The sequence below is a fragment of the Cyprinodon variegatus genome, unplaced genomic scaffold (genome assembly GCF_000732505.1).
Source record: "Cyprinodon variegatus isolate N-32 unplaced genomic scaffold, C_variegatus-1.0 Scaffold273, whole genome shotgun sequence".
Classification (NCBI taxonomy): Eukaryota; Metazoa; Chordata; class Actinopteri; order Cyprinodontiformes; family Cyprinodontidae; genus Cyprinodon; species Cyprinodon variegatus.
In genome coordinates this window covers 205994-225263 of record NW_015150726.1, presented here as the reverse complement: position 1 = coordinate 225263, position 19270 = coordinate 205994, and the positions used below count along the sequence as shown (strand labels likewise).

Here is a 19270-nt window from a genome sequence, read left to right as displayed (position 1 = left end):
CGCTCCAGACCGCCTGCACAAAGCAAAGCCTACAGTCTCCACTGTGGCCCCCGTCCGCTCCGCTCTGAGTTCCTCGGAGATCGTAGAGGGCATGCGCCAGATGATTAAATTCAAAGCAGCAAAACATGCAGAAATGATCCATGGTTTCCGCAGATCATTAAAAATAATTCATTAATTTTTGTTTCTTTTTTTTGATAAATTTTTATGGGATTTCGGGGTAACAATAAACATATACCGAACCAAACCGAAAACCGTGACCACAAAACCGTGAACCAAACCGAACCGTGGATTTTGTGAACTGTTCCACCCCTAGAGGAAAGGCTATCTCTAAAGCAGAGGATATAGTTATACCCTTTAGCTCAAAGAGAAGGACTCAGCTCAGCTTTGACAATGCTTCAAAGTATAGTGAGTAGGGGGAGGGAGTAGCCACTGATTGGGAACGGCCAATTGCCTCAAGAGGTGGGATTTCCTGAAAAGTAGCCAATCACAGGTCGTTTGCTTTCTCTGCTTGGTTTCACCCTCAAAGTGACAAAAGTTGAAATGAGAGCGCAGAAATGGGTCGCACGCAAGTAGGAAAGAATTTACAGGTGCATAAAAACAAGTGCAGAGAAGGAACATGGAGTCATTCTTGGGTGCAATTCTTGCCATAATTAAGTCACATAAGTGGAAGTAGTTTATCTTACAGCAGGATTAGGATGGTTTGAAAGGAAATGTATCCATTTTCCTGTATAGGAATGATCTATTCAAGCCCAGATCCAATGGAGAAAACTGGGCTGTCAGTGAGAGGTGGCAGTCTGCAGTGCTGGGGCCCCCCAGGGCACCGTTCTGTCTCCGTTTATCTTCACCCTCTACACCTCAGACTTCACCTCCAACATGGACAGCTGCCATCTTCAGAAGTTCTCAGATGACTAGGCCATTGTAGGCTGTTTCTGAGGAGAACGAGCTGTAGTATCGATCTGGTGTGAGAGGGTCCACCTGTGTCTTAACACCAGTAAGACTTAGTGGATGGTGATAGACTCCAGAAGACCGTCAGGACATAGAAACTGTGGAGAGTTTCATATACCTGGGAGTTCACCTCAATGATAATCTGGACTGGTCTCATAACACTGATAGCTTGTATAAGAAGGTTCAGAGCTGCCCCCAGCTCCTGAGGAGGCTGAGGTCCTTAGGAGTGAGCAGGTCCCTGCTTAAAACCTTCTATGACTCTGGACTCAGTCGAGGAAGTGGCTGAGAGGAGGGTGCTGTCCAAGCTTACATCCATCATGGACAACACCTTTCACCCTCTGCACCAGAGTGTAGAAGAGTTGAGCTTTTAATGAAAGACATTTACACTGCTTTTTGACTATTGAGCCAATGTAATGAGTAAATTTCTCCACTGTAAGATCAATAAATCAATCAATCGAAACTGTTGTAAACTGGAGTCCATCTAATTTTACAAGGCCTATTCTTTCCTGCTGAGAATAGTTGTAAATAAATGTTGTACATAGTAATGATGTGCATGCAGGCCTTTTAGATTTTCACATGAAAATAATTTTAAAAACCATGTATCATTTTTCTCCCATTTTCCAATTATGCACCACTAAGTGTCGGTCTGTCACACAAAATCCCAATAAACACATTAAAACCTGTGGTTGTAACTGTCAAAATGAGCCAATGTTAGAATAATGCTGACTCTCCTCCGTTTATAAAAATATAGTCTGGTTAGAACTTGTTATCGCATATAAAGTCTAAAATTCTACCAGGAAAAATTTAATAACAGCTCAGTAACAGCCAATGTAAGAGGGGCTGGAGAACCGCTAGAACATTTGTGCGAAACCAAGAGTGCGGTGCATCTTGCTTCATTGTTCAATGCCACAACAGACCAGCTACTGAGTGAGATAGCCACAGGTATGTGGGAGTTATAATACTGAAAGCTAATGAAGGTGATTACAGTGCCAGAAAAAGCTCTAATTTCAGCACAGCTAGATGGGACTGTATCCATTTTTACATTTCTGGTCAAATTGTGAACATCGGAGTGGTTTTTCTTCCAGCAGCAGCTTCATTAAAATGCTTTCTCACAGATCTGTCTTTAATTAGCACTTGAACTGATTTGGTTATTCATCTTTTCCAGACCCAAACTGTGTCCAAAAAGAGCCAGTTCCTCCACCTCCGGCAACTCTGAGGTATAGAAACAACTTCAGTTTAACACAAAGATAAATGTTTTTTCTTCTTTTTTTTTTATCCCTCACAATGTCCTTTATGCTAAATATGATCCTTTTACAAAATTTGGGCTGAAGATACACAAAGAATAAAATAAACAGTTACTTTTCCTTAGTTGAACTGCGTGGAAAACATAACCAGACTGTTAAATCCATAAAATTGGAGTCAGGGGCTCCATATTAAGTGCTGATTATAAGAGACTCCATAGGGAGTGAGAGGCGGACCTTGTCTTGTTTAAATCTCTGACGTCAAGGCGCCTGTTGTTTTCCTTTTCCATAGCAGTGCGTGTAGTGAAAGAATTTGTGGGATGCCTATGAGTCTGGCAGGGCATTTGAAAAGATTTTGAGATTACTTGCTATTGACAAGTCTATTTCTCCTTATAAGCTAATTTTTTCCTGTACTATTTTCAAGTCTTGTTTATCTAAAGTCTGTGTTTATAAAGGGGATCATATGTTGGCTGGTTTGAATATATCCAATTTTCCTAGATCATCCCTGTTTGTTTTCACCACATGAGACTTATCCCCTACCTGCACCCTTGTCTCTGCTGTCTTATTCACTGGTCAGACATTCCTCTACAACGGAGGTTTATCTGGGATCACTGAACATTTTTTTTAATATATTTCACTACTGCCTACACTGCTGCTTTCTGTAGATCTAACTCATGCACTCCCCACTGAGCTGAACCAACTCGGGTTCACTCCAGGTCACAGATTTACAACAAAGGCTGTTTGGTAATATTTGTAAGGCCAGCTTTAAAGCCTTATTATCTTTACCTGTTTTCTTTAAGTGACAATTATACTTAGATTTGTTTCGCTTTTCAACTTTTAAGATCAAAGGAGAATACAACAAAACAATTAAAATATATAAAATAAATACATAAAACATGTATTCTATTTATGTTCTACCGTATTTAAAGTTAAATATTATAATTTTATGGAGTGAATTTTGTTTCATTATTGTTGCAAAGAACAGCTTTTGAAACAAAAATACTATTCAGAAACTGAGCTTTGTAGAACTTTTTATTTAAAAAAGGATTTGATAGCAACTTTGCAGATTTTATATTTTTTTCTGATAACTGTATATACCGGTATTTTATATTTTTTCATAGTTGTTTTTTGATTTTCTCTTCTTCAGATTAAATTTTATGAATTGCATTCTTTTCAAATTGTGTTTTACAATTTAAAAAGAAGGGCTTTCCTTTAGAGTAAGGAGCCAAAATGCATTACTATTGGTCTGATGGATGTTGGCAACAGCATTTCTATTTATCAATGTGGGCTTAAAGTGAAGAGAATTTGATTGTTAAAACACAACTTGAAAAGAACCCAATTATGGGGTGCGGTTGTGGTGCAGGGGTTAAGTGTGCGACCCATGTGCAGAGGCTTTGGTCCTCTAACGCAGCCCTCGCAGGTTTGAGTCCTGGCCTGTTGACCTTTGCTTCACGTCTTCCCCCACTCTCTAATCCAATTTCCTGTCTGCTTACATAGAAAAATAAAACTGATAAAATAAAGCCCACTAGAGACTATCAAATCAGAAAAGAGCGGGATTTGTAAGAAACTTAAAGGTGTTGTGGTGGATTTTAGTGAATTTTTCAAAAGATCCGCCCTCTCCAATTCTAAAAAAGTGTACGTGCGAGAGCATGCACAAGCCCATTTCTCCTCGTAAACGCCCTGTTTAAAATGTGCTGTTCTCATAGCTCATACAGTATAAGCTTATTGTGACCACATACAGCGGGGACGTTATAGTAAACTCAGTTAACTGACCATTCGGACAGATGATCACTGCTTTTTGCTCCGTTGGTCACGTAACTTCTCCTCCACTGCGCGGTGCCTTTTATATGAGTCGCCGCTGTCGGATAGCTACCATGATGCTTTGCAAGGAGAGCTCTCCCAATGATCTCTATTTATTCACTGGAATGTTGATTGCCTGAAAAAGTGAAGCCGGCGTCAGTCATGCTGGTACTGCCCACTCCCACGGAGACGGGCAGTAAAAAATCCCTACATGTGTAGCATCTAGCTGAAAAAACAAGCAGTTGCTGGCGTTGGGAAGTCGTTCCACATCGTTCCACAGTCGTTTCACAGCCAGTGGATGTACTAACCAAGAAAATCCATATATAGGCTGATGTATCGTATAGTATAGAATGTAGCGTAACATTAGTCTGGCTATCTCAGACTGATTTAAAGACATTGACTGAGTTATCCATTGACAATGTGTCTGACGTTAGAGAATAGTAAGTAAATAGAAAGTAATTAATTGTGAAATGTAAATGTAGCAACTCTTTATTGAGTGGATGATATCACATTCCTGTATCACATCCCTCTATAGTCTTCCGGATCATAATCTAAATTCTGACAAATTATCTAAAATAATTAAGCTTAGCCATGCAAGATGACGAGGTTAATTCCAAATGATGGTAAATCATTCTGAGGACCATAGAAAAGCTGTTTATTTACAATCTCTACTACAGAACAGTCAACTGTGATCTCAGATCAGACGAGTCAACTCACTGAATTTAGAGCCCAGCATGGAATCGCTGTCAGGCTGGCGGGCGTGGACTGCTGGAGTCAAATTAAACTAAACCAAGACTAAAGGCAAATTTATACTTCTGACGCATAGCCTCTGCTACTGTCAAATCTGTCTCTGTGTGCAACCATGCCCCCCGCGCAGAGGTTCTGCAACCGTCGTCGCACACCTCAAAAAAATCCTGACTATGCATTGGACGGTCACAAACCCGTGCAGACCTCAAACGGAAGTGCGCAGAATAAAAACAGCTGTGATTGGTCCTTGGTATGCCTTTCCGGCTGTCTGTGCACTCATCCTTCTCGATTCGGTGCCGGGGCGTGCCACACCCAGGAGTAATAACAACAATGGATAACCACGACGAAAGTTTAATCAAGGAGGTTCGGAAGTACAACCACTTGTACGATGCCTCAGACGTGTTGTTTTGGAAAATAAACACTCCCGCTGGCACAGCCGGAGAAGTTCTCGAATAGGTTCCCCCTAGCGCTTTGGCGGGAAACTGCTAGGTTTCCCTAGAAATTCCAGACTGACGTTGCAGAAGCATACCAGAAAAACTGGTTCACGACCAGACGCAAGCGACATTTGATGTATAATCCGCCCTTAAGAAGATCCTTAAGACACTGAAGGAGGAGAGACCCAGACCAAAACAATAACAGATAGTTTGTTATGAGATAGAAACTCATAACAAAGTAGTTTCTGCTTGAATAATCTGTGACATTTTATCAGCAAGTTAATGCATAACAGAGCTTTTGATTGATAGAAGTGTAAGAGTTGCATTAATTGAAACTTTTAACTAATCAATCCCGGTGAGATAATAAGCAGCCATCTGTGATGAATTCCAATAGGTTGTTGAAGAATAGAAATAATCTGGCAGTGTGTATCTATATGTAGTAGGGTGTAATTCTTCAACAATACGACAAGTAGCTGGTGTCTGGCTGTGAATTAGTTTCCTGCAATGTCAAAACAGCTGAGGGGTGCTCTACGGACGACTAAATATGTTTACAATAAAGAGCATGAATTATTTTTGAGACTGCTGAAGTCATTTAAAGTGGTCTTTGACTTAAGGAAACCACTCGTAATGTGACGTTGCCCATGTTTAATTTGGTTTTTGCAAGCTGCTACTACTTTATTTTGCCAATGAATATGTTGCACTGCAGAACCGTTAATCATTGCTGCTTTTGTCAAGCTGTCTTTAGCATCTTTTTTAGCCCAGTATAGTTATTACCACTTCTGGCATTCGCTTGTGTAAACATCAGATATAAATGTGGAGTCAATCCATAAATGATTAGATGCTGAAAACTCAGAAGGATAAAATAAAGCAACTGTGCTCTAAGACTTACTGTTATGTTTTGAAATTAAATAAATTTCCTTTATTGTATAATTTCTCCTTTCCTTAAATCCAAAAACTGTCTCAAAGATGGCTATGAATTGATGTTCCGTTGATGCATCCTTTTTTGAATTAAAGGCAAAGGAGCAAAATAAACAGCGACCAGCAAAGGTGATTCGTTATAGTATTGACCAACAAGACTGTCAAAAGATTTAGCACTCTCTTTCTTTATTTCTTCCACACCAAAGAGTGTTATGATGAGTGTTTCCTGCTAGCTGTAATGTATGGCATGTTCAAAATAAAAATAAATCTTATTTTTCATCTTTCCAACTGGACAGCCACTGGTAAGGGCAGGTCAGGTTAAAATTGCCAGGTTATTTATTGCACAGACTACCCATTATTTTATTTTTTTTGTGAAGGAACAAAAAAACAAACAAAAAAAAAACACACATTACTGAAGTGGCTTTTGGAATTAAAATGAAAAATGTCTAATAATCTGTGTGCATTGTGTTTTAGATTGCAGAGGGAGCCCAGAGCACAGCTGCAGAGTTCAGTGAGCTTCAGCTGATGGCTGAGAATCAGGCTGTTCTACAGACGCCTATGGAGACGGACGACAGCAGCCAGCCACATGCAGGTCAGGAGGTGACACACTAATACAGATGCATGTGTTCCCACATGGAATCCTTAATGCCTGAGCAACTACACACCGTTTGGTTCATTTAATTTTCCAGCAAGGTGAGGGACCTTTAAAAGCAGGCTATCGTGGGTGTCCATTTAGGTTTATGAAAATCCCTTTATTTTCCAATAATTGGGAAATTCATTCTGTGCATTTAACCCATCCCTTGGGGAGCAGTGGGCTGCCATTGTGTGGCTCCCAGGGAGCAGCGTGGGGTTAAGGGTTTTGCTCTGGAACCCAGAGTGGCGGCTGTGGGGATTGAACCGGGTACTTGCAACCGCACTGGTCTAACCACTAGGTCAACATGCTCCATTTATCCACACCACCATGTGATAGCTGGAATATTTTAAGGAATGATAATAATACCATCAGGCATATAAATCCTTCATTTGGTAATTTCTTTAAGCAGAAAGCCGAAGATCAGTGCACTCATTCAGAAGTGGGGATGTAATTCTTTGAAAAATGTGTCAGGGTGGATCAGAAGATGTTCCAGAATAGCCGTGTGGGAATAGATTATCTGCTTCAAATATGTCCTCATTCTCTGGTTGATTTTTTTCACCTAACTTACTTAACTTCACATGAACTCCACCTGAACACCCGCCAATATGTCCTGATACTTGAAATGAATGTAGCTGCAAAATCTCCAGTGAATAGTAACCAGCTGTTTAAAAACAATGAATAAAATACCTGCTGTGCCACAGGTTAAGCATCAAAATGCTTCTAAAGAGAAAAAGTCACTTAACCATTTATTGATTTATATGTAAATGTTTGTAAAGGAAAATTAGAAAAGATTTAAGTGTTAATCCACGACTCCATGTTTCCTGTGATGAATACGAGTTCCATAAACCACTTTCTATAATAGGAAACAAATCTGAAAATGTCACAGATATAAAACGTTAAAAGAAAGTGAAAAATAAAAGACATGTACGAGGCATTTCTATTCCTCTAGCTAGAACAATTTTAAGCAAGGCTAATACAACAGATGCTATATTTAGTATAACTTAATATTTCTACTCAAAATATATCTTTTGTTCTTGTTTTTTTTGCAGATAAAACATGCACAAAAATAAAACTGCTTTTTTTTTTCCAAAATAAACTCATAACTTTTATTATTTTATCATTAAATGTGTCGATTAGTTGCCCATTTTTCTGTTAGCACAGCTTCCAAAGCGGGACTCCAGCCAACGCCGTTCCTCTTCTACTATTATAGCTATTGTTAAAATCATGACTTTTTATAGAAATATAAGACTTGCCAGTTTAATGTAATAATGTTCATAACTTAGAATACAGTTTAGTGAACTTTGTTTATGAAAATTAGCTTTGTTTCATGGTCAAATCACAGGCGGAGGAACCATAACGCAGGCAGAACTGACTCAGGTTGAGGTTCTTGTGGCATTTAAGCCCCTGCTATGGTGTCTAATGTTTTTTTTTCTTTTTGTTTTTCTGTAGTCACTGCTGACGGTGATGGATCCCAGAATGTAGAAGCCGATCTTTCCTGCAGCGGTTTGACTGAACTTGATCTTGGTGCAGATGAAGTTTTCATTGCATCATCAGCTGGCAGCCCAAACCGGCTACCTTTTTATCCTCAGGCTGTAAGAACCTCTCTGATGCAACTTCACCTGTAATAGCAATAACCAGGGTACTTGGCAAAACAATTCAATTCACACGTGAGAAAATAAATATGCATGACTTAAACATTTTTTAATTAATAAAAAAATATATCCAAATATAGCATAATTCAGTATTCAGCTTAAAGGTCCATTTTCATTAGAAGTAATTTAGCATGTTATGGTCAGCTTTTCCTATGGAGTCATATTTCTGCCAAAATTGCAAATATGCAATGAATACTCATAAAAGATGTTTTATTTAAAATGTTAGATACATAAGTATATGCTCCTTCGCTGCATTTGTGGTTTGCTTTTTATGCTCCTGTAACTTCTCTTCTAGTCACATGTATATCTCTTTCTGGAGAAAGTAATACCACCTGTGATTGGCTAATTTTCAGGAAAGCAAACCACAGATGCAGAGAGAAAGCATGCACTTATGGGTGTGACCTTTTGGGGGGCCTCATGGTTCTGATTCCACATGGGTAAAAATTTAAAAATGTCAGGGACCAAGCAGTCAGGCAAAGGACAAAGGCGTAGAAAAAATATCATCCATCTATTCTTCCAAAGTATTAACAAACAAAAAACTGAAAATTCAGAAAAAATTCTCCAGAGTCAAGTCCCCCAGTGTCAGCTGCTTGTTGGTTTCCTTGTGTTCCACCATATTTGCTCCCCCAGCTAGTTCTTTCAACCTCAGCAAAAGAAAAACAGTTAGTGATCTTGAAAAACTTTTCATAGTGTGTTTACTAAATGTGTTCACCCATATTAGCAAACATCCTACAATAAATATGCTGTGTGAAACAAACATTAAAATGCTGACTCTGAAATAGTTAAAGCAACCTCCACAGGTTGTAGTTTACATGCATGTTTTAAATGTAACTGCTTGCATATTTATTACACTACTATAAGTATCTGTTTTTTAACCCTTGCTGAATGAGAGACACAGCATGATACTGCCAGCACCATGTTTCATAGTTGGAATGTTATGTTAAGGGCAACATGCAGTGTTTGTTTTTTCTCCATTTTTCAGGTGGACTCACCTCTAATGGTATTTGCACTTTTGATATTTTTATTATAGGGTTCTAATCTGATGTGATGTAAATGAATTGAGAGGATTTGAATAGATTTGCAAGTCACTGTAGTTAGAAGATGGCATGCTCTTTAAAAGGTTCTCGGTGTACTGTAGGCCAATAGAAAGCATCCTAGGTAATGACAAGGAACTTTATGTGTTTTAGTCAAGAGCAAAAAACAGATTTGATCCCAGTGTAAGAAGGATGCTCATATTTTTTTAACCCTTGATCCCTTTGCCTCTTGTGACACCAGCCCGTTAGCATTGGTTCTTCAATGTGAAATGATGAGAATAGTGCTGAACACTATCTGCTAAAAAGGGGCGTGTTAACCTGAGATGGCATTGCTGTGAATTCCTCACGGTGCTGCCTCAGTTTGCACACTGGTTCAAAGGTTTTCTATCTTATTGTATCTTTAATGCTGTTAGGCTGAGAAAAAGTTTACATAATCCCAGCAGGACACACTCAGTCCCTGTTTCTTACCAGTATGTAGAGAAGATCCAAGAACTTCTGAACATCAGAGGCGTCAGAGCATTCACCTTTTTGAGTTTCCCCATATTGCTAAGAAAAACCTGCTATGACTGTACTGCTGAACACAAGGTACAGTATGTAAACTATGAGGTTATGAATGGGAAATGGGAATAATTAAAAGAGAGGAGGAGCTCCCCCCCTTTCTATTGTGCTCTTTTGGCATAAAACAACTCTGGCAGCTTTTTGAAGGACTGGCAGGCTTTTCTGCAGCCTCGGCTAATGGAGTATTATCTCCAGAGCCAGATTCCCAGCTCAAAGCGTGTGTGTATGTTGCTGTGTTGTGCCGCTGCACGCTTTGACACACAGTGTGTGGTCTGTCTGTGTGTGTCCTCAATACAAGCAACCATGTAAATAATGTTCGGTAAACGGTGGTACATCATTCAGCAGAAGCAATGCTGCAAAACGATCAGTTCATCTACATTTAGTTTACATGTTGATCCAAACTGGATCATTTTGAGTACTCCTGCGGCAAAGCTGACATTTTCTGCTCTCGGTAGTTTGTTACTCACAGTCTAACCATCGTCAGAATGTTCAACAGATTCTATTAATCTGTGCACCGCCCGCCCCGAATTTTCTCCAGCTCAGTCTCTGATTGACTGCAGTAGCTGATCTCTAGCCTCGTGTCAAATGTAAAAGTTGCCATTGTGTTTGCAGGGCTTTACTGAGGAAAAGAACATTTTAATTAAAGCCCTGGTTAATTCGAGTCTAGACAAAGCTAGCTGCTTCAGACTCCGTGGGAAGGATTATTTCTCTCTGATGGCCGAAAACTCCTAAAACCTCCTTCCTGTTCTGATCAACAGCAGCTGACTGATCAAAAAATGATAAAGTGACCTTTGCACCTTTTCATCTGTTCACTGGATTCTAGTTCCTCCAGGAAAACCATACACTGTAATGTATCACAAATAGATGCTGCAGCCTCTTTAGATTCCTGGGTTTTTAAATCTCAGAACATTATAAGATGATCTATATATGAATTCTACACATTCCACTACATCCTTGTTTATTTAAAAAAGCAGGAAGCAAAAATGGGTCCACCTTTTTTAGCAATTTAAAACACTTTCTTTTATCTTGATATGTCTATCATAGTTTTCACATCTCTTTATGCTGTTAGATTTTAAATTGGTCAGTCTAGATTATTTCTTGATTCATTTCATTTTCACATATTCTGTTTTTCCCTTTCTCTTTGATTTTATATTTTCTTAAAAAAAAAACACAATAGGCTTTTAAAGTTCTGAGCTTTTATTTTTAGTTGAGCAATTAATAATTAAATTTTTTTATTTTATTTATTTTTGTTGCATGCAGTGATCAGTGCATTCTAAATTGGGCTTCATCCCATTGACTTTGTTACATATTCTGCTATGCTAGACAGAAAGATAATCAGAGTCCTTTAGTCACCAGTAAAGTACTCAGGAAACGCATAGATCACGAGGATTACGGGATTTTTTTCAGAGCAAATTGATGTTTAATATTCCCTTCAGCACTTTTTTACGATTCTTCCCAGAATGTTATGTCTGAAGATAATCTGTGTGATCCCCCATTTTACCACAGTCCCTCCATCATTTATCACTATCTGTAAGAACCTACATGGTTTGGCTGAAGGGGAAGTGAAGGTTTCTTTATGTTTGCAGAAAGTGTTAAGTATTTTGTTTTTAAATGGTTGGTTAATTGCTATCCAATTCAATTCAGTGTATTTATATAGCGCCAATTCACAACACCAGTCATCTCAAGGCACTTTACAGTTAAACCAGATCTTACAGTCAAATTGATTCAAAGTTTTCTATCTAAGGAAAACCAGTTGATTGCATCAACTCATTGACTCAAATACAATCCCTCACACTAAGCATGCTTGTAGCGACAGTGGAGAGGAAAAACTCCCTTTGAACAGGAAGAAACCTCCAGCAGAACCAGGCTCAGTGTGAGCGGCCATCTGCCGATGCCGACTGGGGTTCAAGGAGACAGAAGCAGAGATACAAACAGCAACTATAGAAGGCAGCCCCGTCCAGGAAACACACAGCCAGGCAGACGAGCTCTGAGCCAATTCCCATGTCAGAGGATGAAGAGAGCACATCCAGCCAGTCACGGTCAGAGAAACAGGACTACACTGGAAAACAGGCCGATCCTCAGCATCTATCCACCAGTGATCAGCCCAGGTCTTGTGGTGTTAAAAACTCAACATTCCCTCTAATACATATAGCCATTGAAATATTATTCGCTTTAATAGTTCCTGATTTAGATTCCATGCTTTCAGTGTGTTTGATACACATACTACCTAATTTAGTTATATCAGGGTTTGCAGGCTAAGAATAGAAACCGACTTGCTTTGTACAATACAGAAGGAGTTTTAAATTTGATTAAGTCCTCGATTTTCATTATGAGAGATTTTAAGAAAAGTGCATGGACAGTGATATAAAACAGTAGGGCATTCGTCATAATGCTTTCATTTGATCTCATTTCCATTCAGGTAATCAAGTCAAAGTAGATGACAAAAATGGAGACTTTATCAGTGCTCTCATGCTCTCAACATTCAGCTTTGTGCAACAGAAAATGTTCCTCGCCAGAATCACAATGACTAAAACTGTACATTTGTGGAAAAACTGACATAGCTTTAAAAAATATCTAATATTTCTCAGTAGCTAAACAGAGGTCCTGTCTTTAAACTGGTAGTAAATATTTGGAGAGAATAAGGTGATTGTAAGGAGGCCTTGTAGCCTCTTGGTTGTAATGATGTGTTTAAATCTGAGCAGTTGCTATGTTCAAAATGTTTCCCTCATGATCACTTCTCTTTTAAATTATCTTTGGATCTTTTTATTAGCAATATGGGCTGTTGCCATGTGTGTTCCCAATAGAAAACCTTGACACTTATCCTATCTGAAGGATGAAACAGCCTTAGTACCGTATCCTGGTGCTGAAAGTTTATCTCACTCTCTCACTGCCTGAATAAACTGTGGCCACATTTCCACATATATGACATAAATGAACAGCTTAAATGGCTTTTTATATTGCTGTGCTTGCTTTATTTCAAACAACATTTGACTCAATGACCATCTTCTTCACTGAAGAGTGTTTTAAGTCAGAGTGACCTGGTAGAGAGGGGATGGTCAGTTCACAGATTGAAAGGGGATTAGATGTTTGGGTGTCCACTGAAAGGTCTGTTAGTAATGATCTGGTTCGTGGGTTATAGTCAGTTAAAGTATAGTAAAGTAATTTTTTTTCCCGATATTTAAGGAAAGTCTATTTTTATCTTTGTTTTAAAGATTTTGTTTCCTCCCTGTTCAGTAAGTAAATACTGCATGCATGTAAAACTTAAATTGTATTGGAATTATATTAGAAAAACATTTACAGATCCCAGTCATACAAGCTCTACTGTATTTTTATCTAACATTTTCTCTACAGTTGGTGTGTGTTTTTATTTTTTTGTTTGTTTTTAAATTAAAATCTATGCTGGGAGGACACCCTGATCCATATGTGCCTAAAGCCTGTGCAATGTAAGGAACACTACTGTTCCTGAGTTACTGAGTTAGCAGTTAGGTTTAGGATTGAAGTTTGAATTGAGTTTAGGTTAAAGTTGGGGTGCACTAGCACTGGTTAGGTTTAGAGCTACTGTCAGGGTTAGGACACAGAACGGGTTGAAAAAGACTGAAACTCAATGGAAGAGGATTTAACACATGATGCTCACTGCATATGCAGCAAGATTAAAAAAGTGTGTTGGAATGTATTTGTTGCCTCGTGGGTGAAAAGGACCACTTCCTCGGAATGTCTAGCTACTTTGTGGAGACCAATAACCAGTCCCTGGCATCTTTCCATCTACACCAAATCTCGCCCAATTTGAACCAAAGTATATTGATCTCTCGGTCCATAAATCTAAAACAAGAAAAACATTTTTTACCCATAGACGGCCATCCTAAACTGCCTTGGGAAACATCCCAACCTGGCAACAACGCATGTAAGACAGGAAACGTTCACCTTTAGATGCAAAACCCCATCATGCACCGCAACATATTTTTGCAAAATATTAGAACATAAATTCACCAAATATAAGATGAACATTACAGTTTGGATTAAAGAAAGCATTCTAGTTTTATTATACTTTAGTTTGTTGCAAGATTTTACAGTTTGAAGAAATAGAAAATTACGCCATATGCCAACCATCACAAGGATGTGCATGACAAGGAAGGGCTATTAAATACTGCATGCATCATTGAGGTATTTATCATTGTATTACTTCTTGAGCCCCTTGAGTTATTTACTGTCACAGGTAGGAGCCTCAGACAGAGAGTAAGTTGGGGTCGGAATGATTAAAGGCCCACCGGGCAATTGCCTGCTATCACAGATACCAGTCCGAGCCTGCCCATGAAAAGTTTTCTTCTAGGGTCGGAGGCTATATTTAGGGCTGAGGTTTGAATTGGTAGTGGTTATGGGTCTGGGTCAGATCATAGAAACGAATGGAAGTCAGTGGATTTTGACATATTTACTAACCTTCTGAGGACCAACAGACCTTGTAGAGATAAAAGACTCAAATCAAAATCAAATCAAAGTTTATTTATATAGCACTTTACAACAACAACAGGAAGAACAAAGTGCTTTACAGAAAGATAAAAACACAGCAAAAAAAATAAATTAATTCATAAGCATAAAACAATGTGTCCGAAGTATTAAAATCCAGTTTAAACAAATTAATCTGGACTTAAAAAGGTGCAGATCAGTGAGAACCCGCAGACCGAGGGGCAGGTTGTTTCACAGTTTAGGTGCGGTAACCACTAAGGAACGATCGTCTCACTGTTTATACCAGAACCTAGGGATGTCCAGAACCATTTGATCAGCAGACCGGAAGACTGGTCCTAATATATGGACCATTTTATCTGACAATATTTAATCAAGATTTAAGGTCCTCTCCCAAATGACTGATGGTGTTCTAAAAAAAACCAAGATGTAGCAATGGTTCTTTTGCACCCTAAACACTATCATCCCTGGTTGTTACTCAACCAAAGATGCGTGCTTGATTTGCTGACAGTCTATCGGCCCAGTGCAGGTCAGTGACCTTGTTGCTGCAGTTGAGTGCTTAAGAATAAAGCCACCTCTGAAACGAAAGCTATTTATGTTGTGTGTTCAACCATATTTCAAATTTGTTTGTTTACAATCTTTGGGCCACTCTTGTCTTTTAACCTCTGTGCACTTATCTTTTCTTCTGCTTTCATAAATCCAAGCAGATAAAGATTTCTAAATGTGGAAAAAAAGCCACATTGGCTTAATTCTGAGAGTCAGAGGGAGAGAATAACAGCTATCCTTTACTTTCAATAACCAAAAACCCAATGAATAATAACAGCAATTTACAATGAAGCAAAATAATTAGTGTAACTTCTTTATAACCAATGATGTTTAAACCACACATTTAAGATATTTTAATGGAAATCTCCATCCCAGCTGGAAGTTTTAAAGCTAATTCTGCTTTAGCTCCATTTATCCTTCCATTAACTCTGATCAGCTTCTCTTCCTCGGTTGAAGAAAAGCCTCCCCATAGCATGATGCTGCCACCTCCCTGTTTTAATATGGGGATGGTTTTATTGAGAGAAGGTGCTCTAGTCCTCAGTCCAGGTCTGACTAAATCTGTTGACAAAATAAGGTCATTTTTTAATCCTATTTTGGCTTTTTTAATCTTGGATTGCATGACTAATGGTTCGTAAGAGGTTTTCCTGTAAGCTGTGGATCTCTTGGTCTTGATGATGCCTTTTGCTCTGTGACGGTCTGAGAAAACATCAGTGAACAGTTATATTTCTGCTGTGACTACATTTAACTTAGCTAAATCTAGTACCAAATGCTATTTCTGTTAATTGGTCACACTTTTTTGGACACACGTTTTATTTTTGGGTTACAGTTTAAATTGAGCCCCCCAAAAAATTTATCCCATACATTTCAGATTTTAATTTTTTATATCTGTCCTGTTTTTCAATATAGGACTGAGAATTGATGTCCCACTGCTGAATAATAGCCCCACAGATGTGCATTTACTTGTAAATTATCATGGCCGTTACCATAAGGTTCCACTTGTTAATTGTGTATGAAACATTCTTAGAAGTGGCATTTGGAGGGTATCATATGCAATTGACATGGAGGTGGAAAGGGAGCGGGGAGAAGAATTAAGGGGAGTGAAGGAATAAAAGAGAGGAAAATACAGAATAACAGAAGTCTGCTTCCACCTATAAAAATCAAGGAAGAAAAGGGGGGGGGGACCCCACACCAATCTAAACAAGGGAGCATTCTACAGACCTGCAGTACATTCATTAAAAAGCAAAACCTATGAAAGCTGAAGCTTAGAATTAAGATAATTTTTTATCCGTGACCAAACACTTGTAGCATGAGTGTGGTTGTGCTGTAAGGCTTCCTTTAGCAAGAAGATATGCTCAATAGCAGGCGTGAGGGGCCCTTAGACCCACCCTACAAAGACCCCAGGGCTGACAGAGAGGAAGTTTTTACCTTAACAAGATGTTAAAGTAAAAACTTCCATCCCACAAAGGTTCTTTATTTTGTGTTGATTCATTGCATAAAATCAAATAAATTAGATAGTTCTTCGTAGTTGCAATATGGGAACATATGTGAAAGACTTCATGGCTCGTACCTAAAGTCATGTAAAGTGAAGATCCAAACCTTAAATATTGAAATTAAATAGTAACAATTTTCTCCTAGCACTTTTACATATAAATATTTTATTTTTCAGGAAGAGGAAGTAAAACATTTAAAAAATTAAAGCAGATACATAGACTAAGAGTTTCTTGCTGATATTCACCTTTAATTCCTATAGTTTGTTTTCACATAAAGTCTCCTAATGATTCATGTCATTCTTAGCAGCGAGAGAGGTTTCTACGACACAGTGACACCGGCCCCAGCCCTTCATGCGACTGGCCCTCAGTAGATGCTAACACCTCCCCCACTGGTGGAAGATCTGTTAAAGGAGGCAGCTGCTCAAGGCCGAGAGCATGGAGTGTACGCACCTTCCAGGACTTCCTCCCTCCGCTGCCGCAGCTTCACAAAAAGTGGTGCAGTTGGAACTCCACCAGTCCCTTTACCAAGCTGGTGGACGTCAGTACTTGAACCTTTGCTGTGACTGATAATCTGGTAGTTCAGTTGAATACTTTAAGTCAGCTATCCTTTATCTTATTTCAGGCCCCATCCAGTTTGGTCCCTGATTGCAGAGGAGGCGACAGCAGGAAGGTGTTCTCTGATGCTCACCTGGAGGCTCAGGCAGACACCAGTATCATCTCTGACTCCTCCATCAGCAACGCTTCCTATCCCCTCACACAGCCTGCACAAAGGCAGCGCCGCCTCAACTCCACCAGCAACCTGCGTCGCTCCAGATTCACAGGCGCTTGTTTCGGCCTTCTCTCCGAGACAAAAGATCCGCTGAAGGGAAGCGGCATCCCCCCAGGCTGCCCCTCAGACCCCAGCCCTGGCTCCTCTTCATGTCACATTGAGAGCAGGGCGGCTGGAAAAAGGCAGGATTTTCCAGGTGAGGATGAGCACATCAGCGTGCCAGTGTTCGCCATCACTGAGGAAGAGGACAGGCAGCCACTGGTCTCAGCTCAACACCTGGAGCAGGCCTTTGCCCCGCCTGTGCAGAACGGACTGGTCAGAGCCAAATATGAGAATAACAGGCCTCCTACAGGGAGCATCAGCCCCAAGAGGGTCAGGCCAGAGTGGAGGCCATGGGGGAGTCAGGTATCAGGAGGGGCTTTTACTGAGACAGATTCACTTCATAACAGCCAGCCCTGTTCTGTGACAAACCACATGTGACAAGATGCCAATGTGCAGAGACTGAGCCGACCAGATCTGGATTTCTGAACATTAGTGGCACTGCACAAATATATCCATAAACAACTCAACGTTTCCAAATGCATCATACCCCATAGTCTCCTGTTGGTCAGTTTTGTTGTTTTTTTCCAAGTCGCTTAATCGCAAAGAAAAAACTACCAAGGCAAGGACTTTTTACAAGCAGGAACAACATTCCTTTATAACCTTTAGCTACTATATTTCAGCTGCTGCAATTTATCTGTTGATTTACGCTGTGGAGGGGAGCAAATTTCTGTCTCCATGTGTTTTTTTTCTGATCAATTTAACGATTATAGAGTTGCTTTTATCCACAAGTATTATGTAGGACATAGCCAATCCCTTTATATAACTACTGTATCAGTTTATGTAAACTCCTAAGATTTATTCTGGATTATGAAAGGGAAATTAAAATACCATATTAAGTAAGAATAGTGACCAATATGTAGAACAGACACTAGCACTTAAAAAGGAGTTGTTTATATATAAATAAAAGTTTAATAAACATGCTGCTGCTAACATGTTCTTAATTGGGCAAAAATATAACTTCTCTGGGATTTTCTCTCAAGACTCCTTAGAAAACCCATCTCAGGTGACTACCTTATGGATTTTGAGGAAACGCCAAGCTGTATGAAGGCAAAGGATGGCTCTTCCCGTTTATTCGCTTTATCTTTACGTTAATTTGGATGTTTCTCTCAAAAATAAAGAAAACCAATACAAGAGAAAGTGTCAAACTTCTGACCAGTAGTTCTAAGATGTTTGTTGGTGTAATATAGCAAAGAAAAAAAAAATAGAGTGAAAATAAAGTCACAAGGAATACATTAAACAGCCCTGCATGTTTCAAATGTCTCCTCCAAAGTAAATGATTGGATTACAACCAAAAGGTAATTTAAATCAGGTTGAATCAGTAAAAATGAATTACAATCATAGGGTTGACCGTAAAATAGAACCTTTTATAATGAAGGAAAAATAAAAAAAACCAACCCAGACTTTGAGATTTACACATTTTAATATATTTAAATGAAAACAGCATACAATTCAAATTTTTTTTGTTGTACTGCCAATACAACAGAACAGAAAACATTCCTCAAAGCCCCACGCCTAATCTCTGCATATTTCTAACAATCTAGGATTGAACTATTAGTTGATTATAATCGTCATTCATTCTTAAAATAGTGCACTGCATACAAGTGTTACTTTTGTAAAGATTTACATCTACTTAATGAAAAATGCATGTGTAACTTCTTTTTTTTTTTCCTATCTAAATCTGACTCTAACATCGTTCATTTCTGTGTGATGTGATGAGGTAGAATAAATTCTGCTGATTAACTCCTGAGCAGCTCTGTTCACACTTATTTTAAAGAAAAGGGGATTAATTCTTTGCCTTGAAATACAACGTAAAAAAACAACCCACCAGGCCACAAACAAAAATCAAAGCGCTCCAGGAAAGCGGCTAATTCCAATTCCTGGTTGGAGCCGCTTGATACTACTGCTAGCTTAGAGCGGCAAGATCTCCTGTAGCAAATTAAAA

At 39.0% G+C, this 19270-nt stretch overlaps 1 protein-coding gene across 2 annotated transcripts in view; it reads left to right on the top strand.

The window, feature by feature from the left end:
* Positions 1–18919, top strand: part of LOC107089946 — a 54467-nt gene extending 35548 nt beyond the window's left edge. The window contains exons 3-7 of one of the 2 annotated variants that reach the window (XM_015383028.1): positions 2111–2162; positions 6560–6677; positions 8169–8311; positions 16765–16995; positions 17080–18919. In XM_015383028.1, the coding sequence (XP_015238514.1) occupies positions 2111–2162; positions 6560–6677; positions 8169–8311; positions 16765–16995; positions 17080–17706 (1171 nt within the window). In that variant the 3' untranslated portion in view covers positions 17707–18919. Of the gene's footprint in view, positions 1–2110; positions 2163–6559; positions 6678–8168; positions 8312–16761; positions 16996–17079 lie in introns of both variants that reach the window. The other variant, XM_015383027.1, reaches the window with a different exon arrangement.
* Positions 18920–19270: the final 351 nt, after the last annotated feature.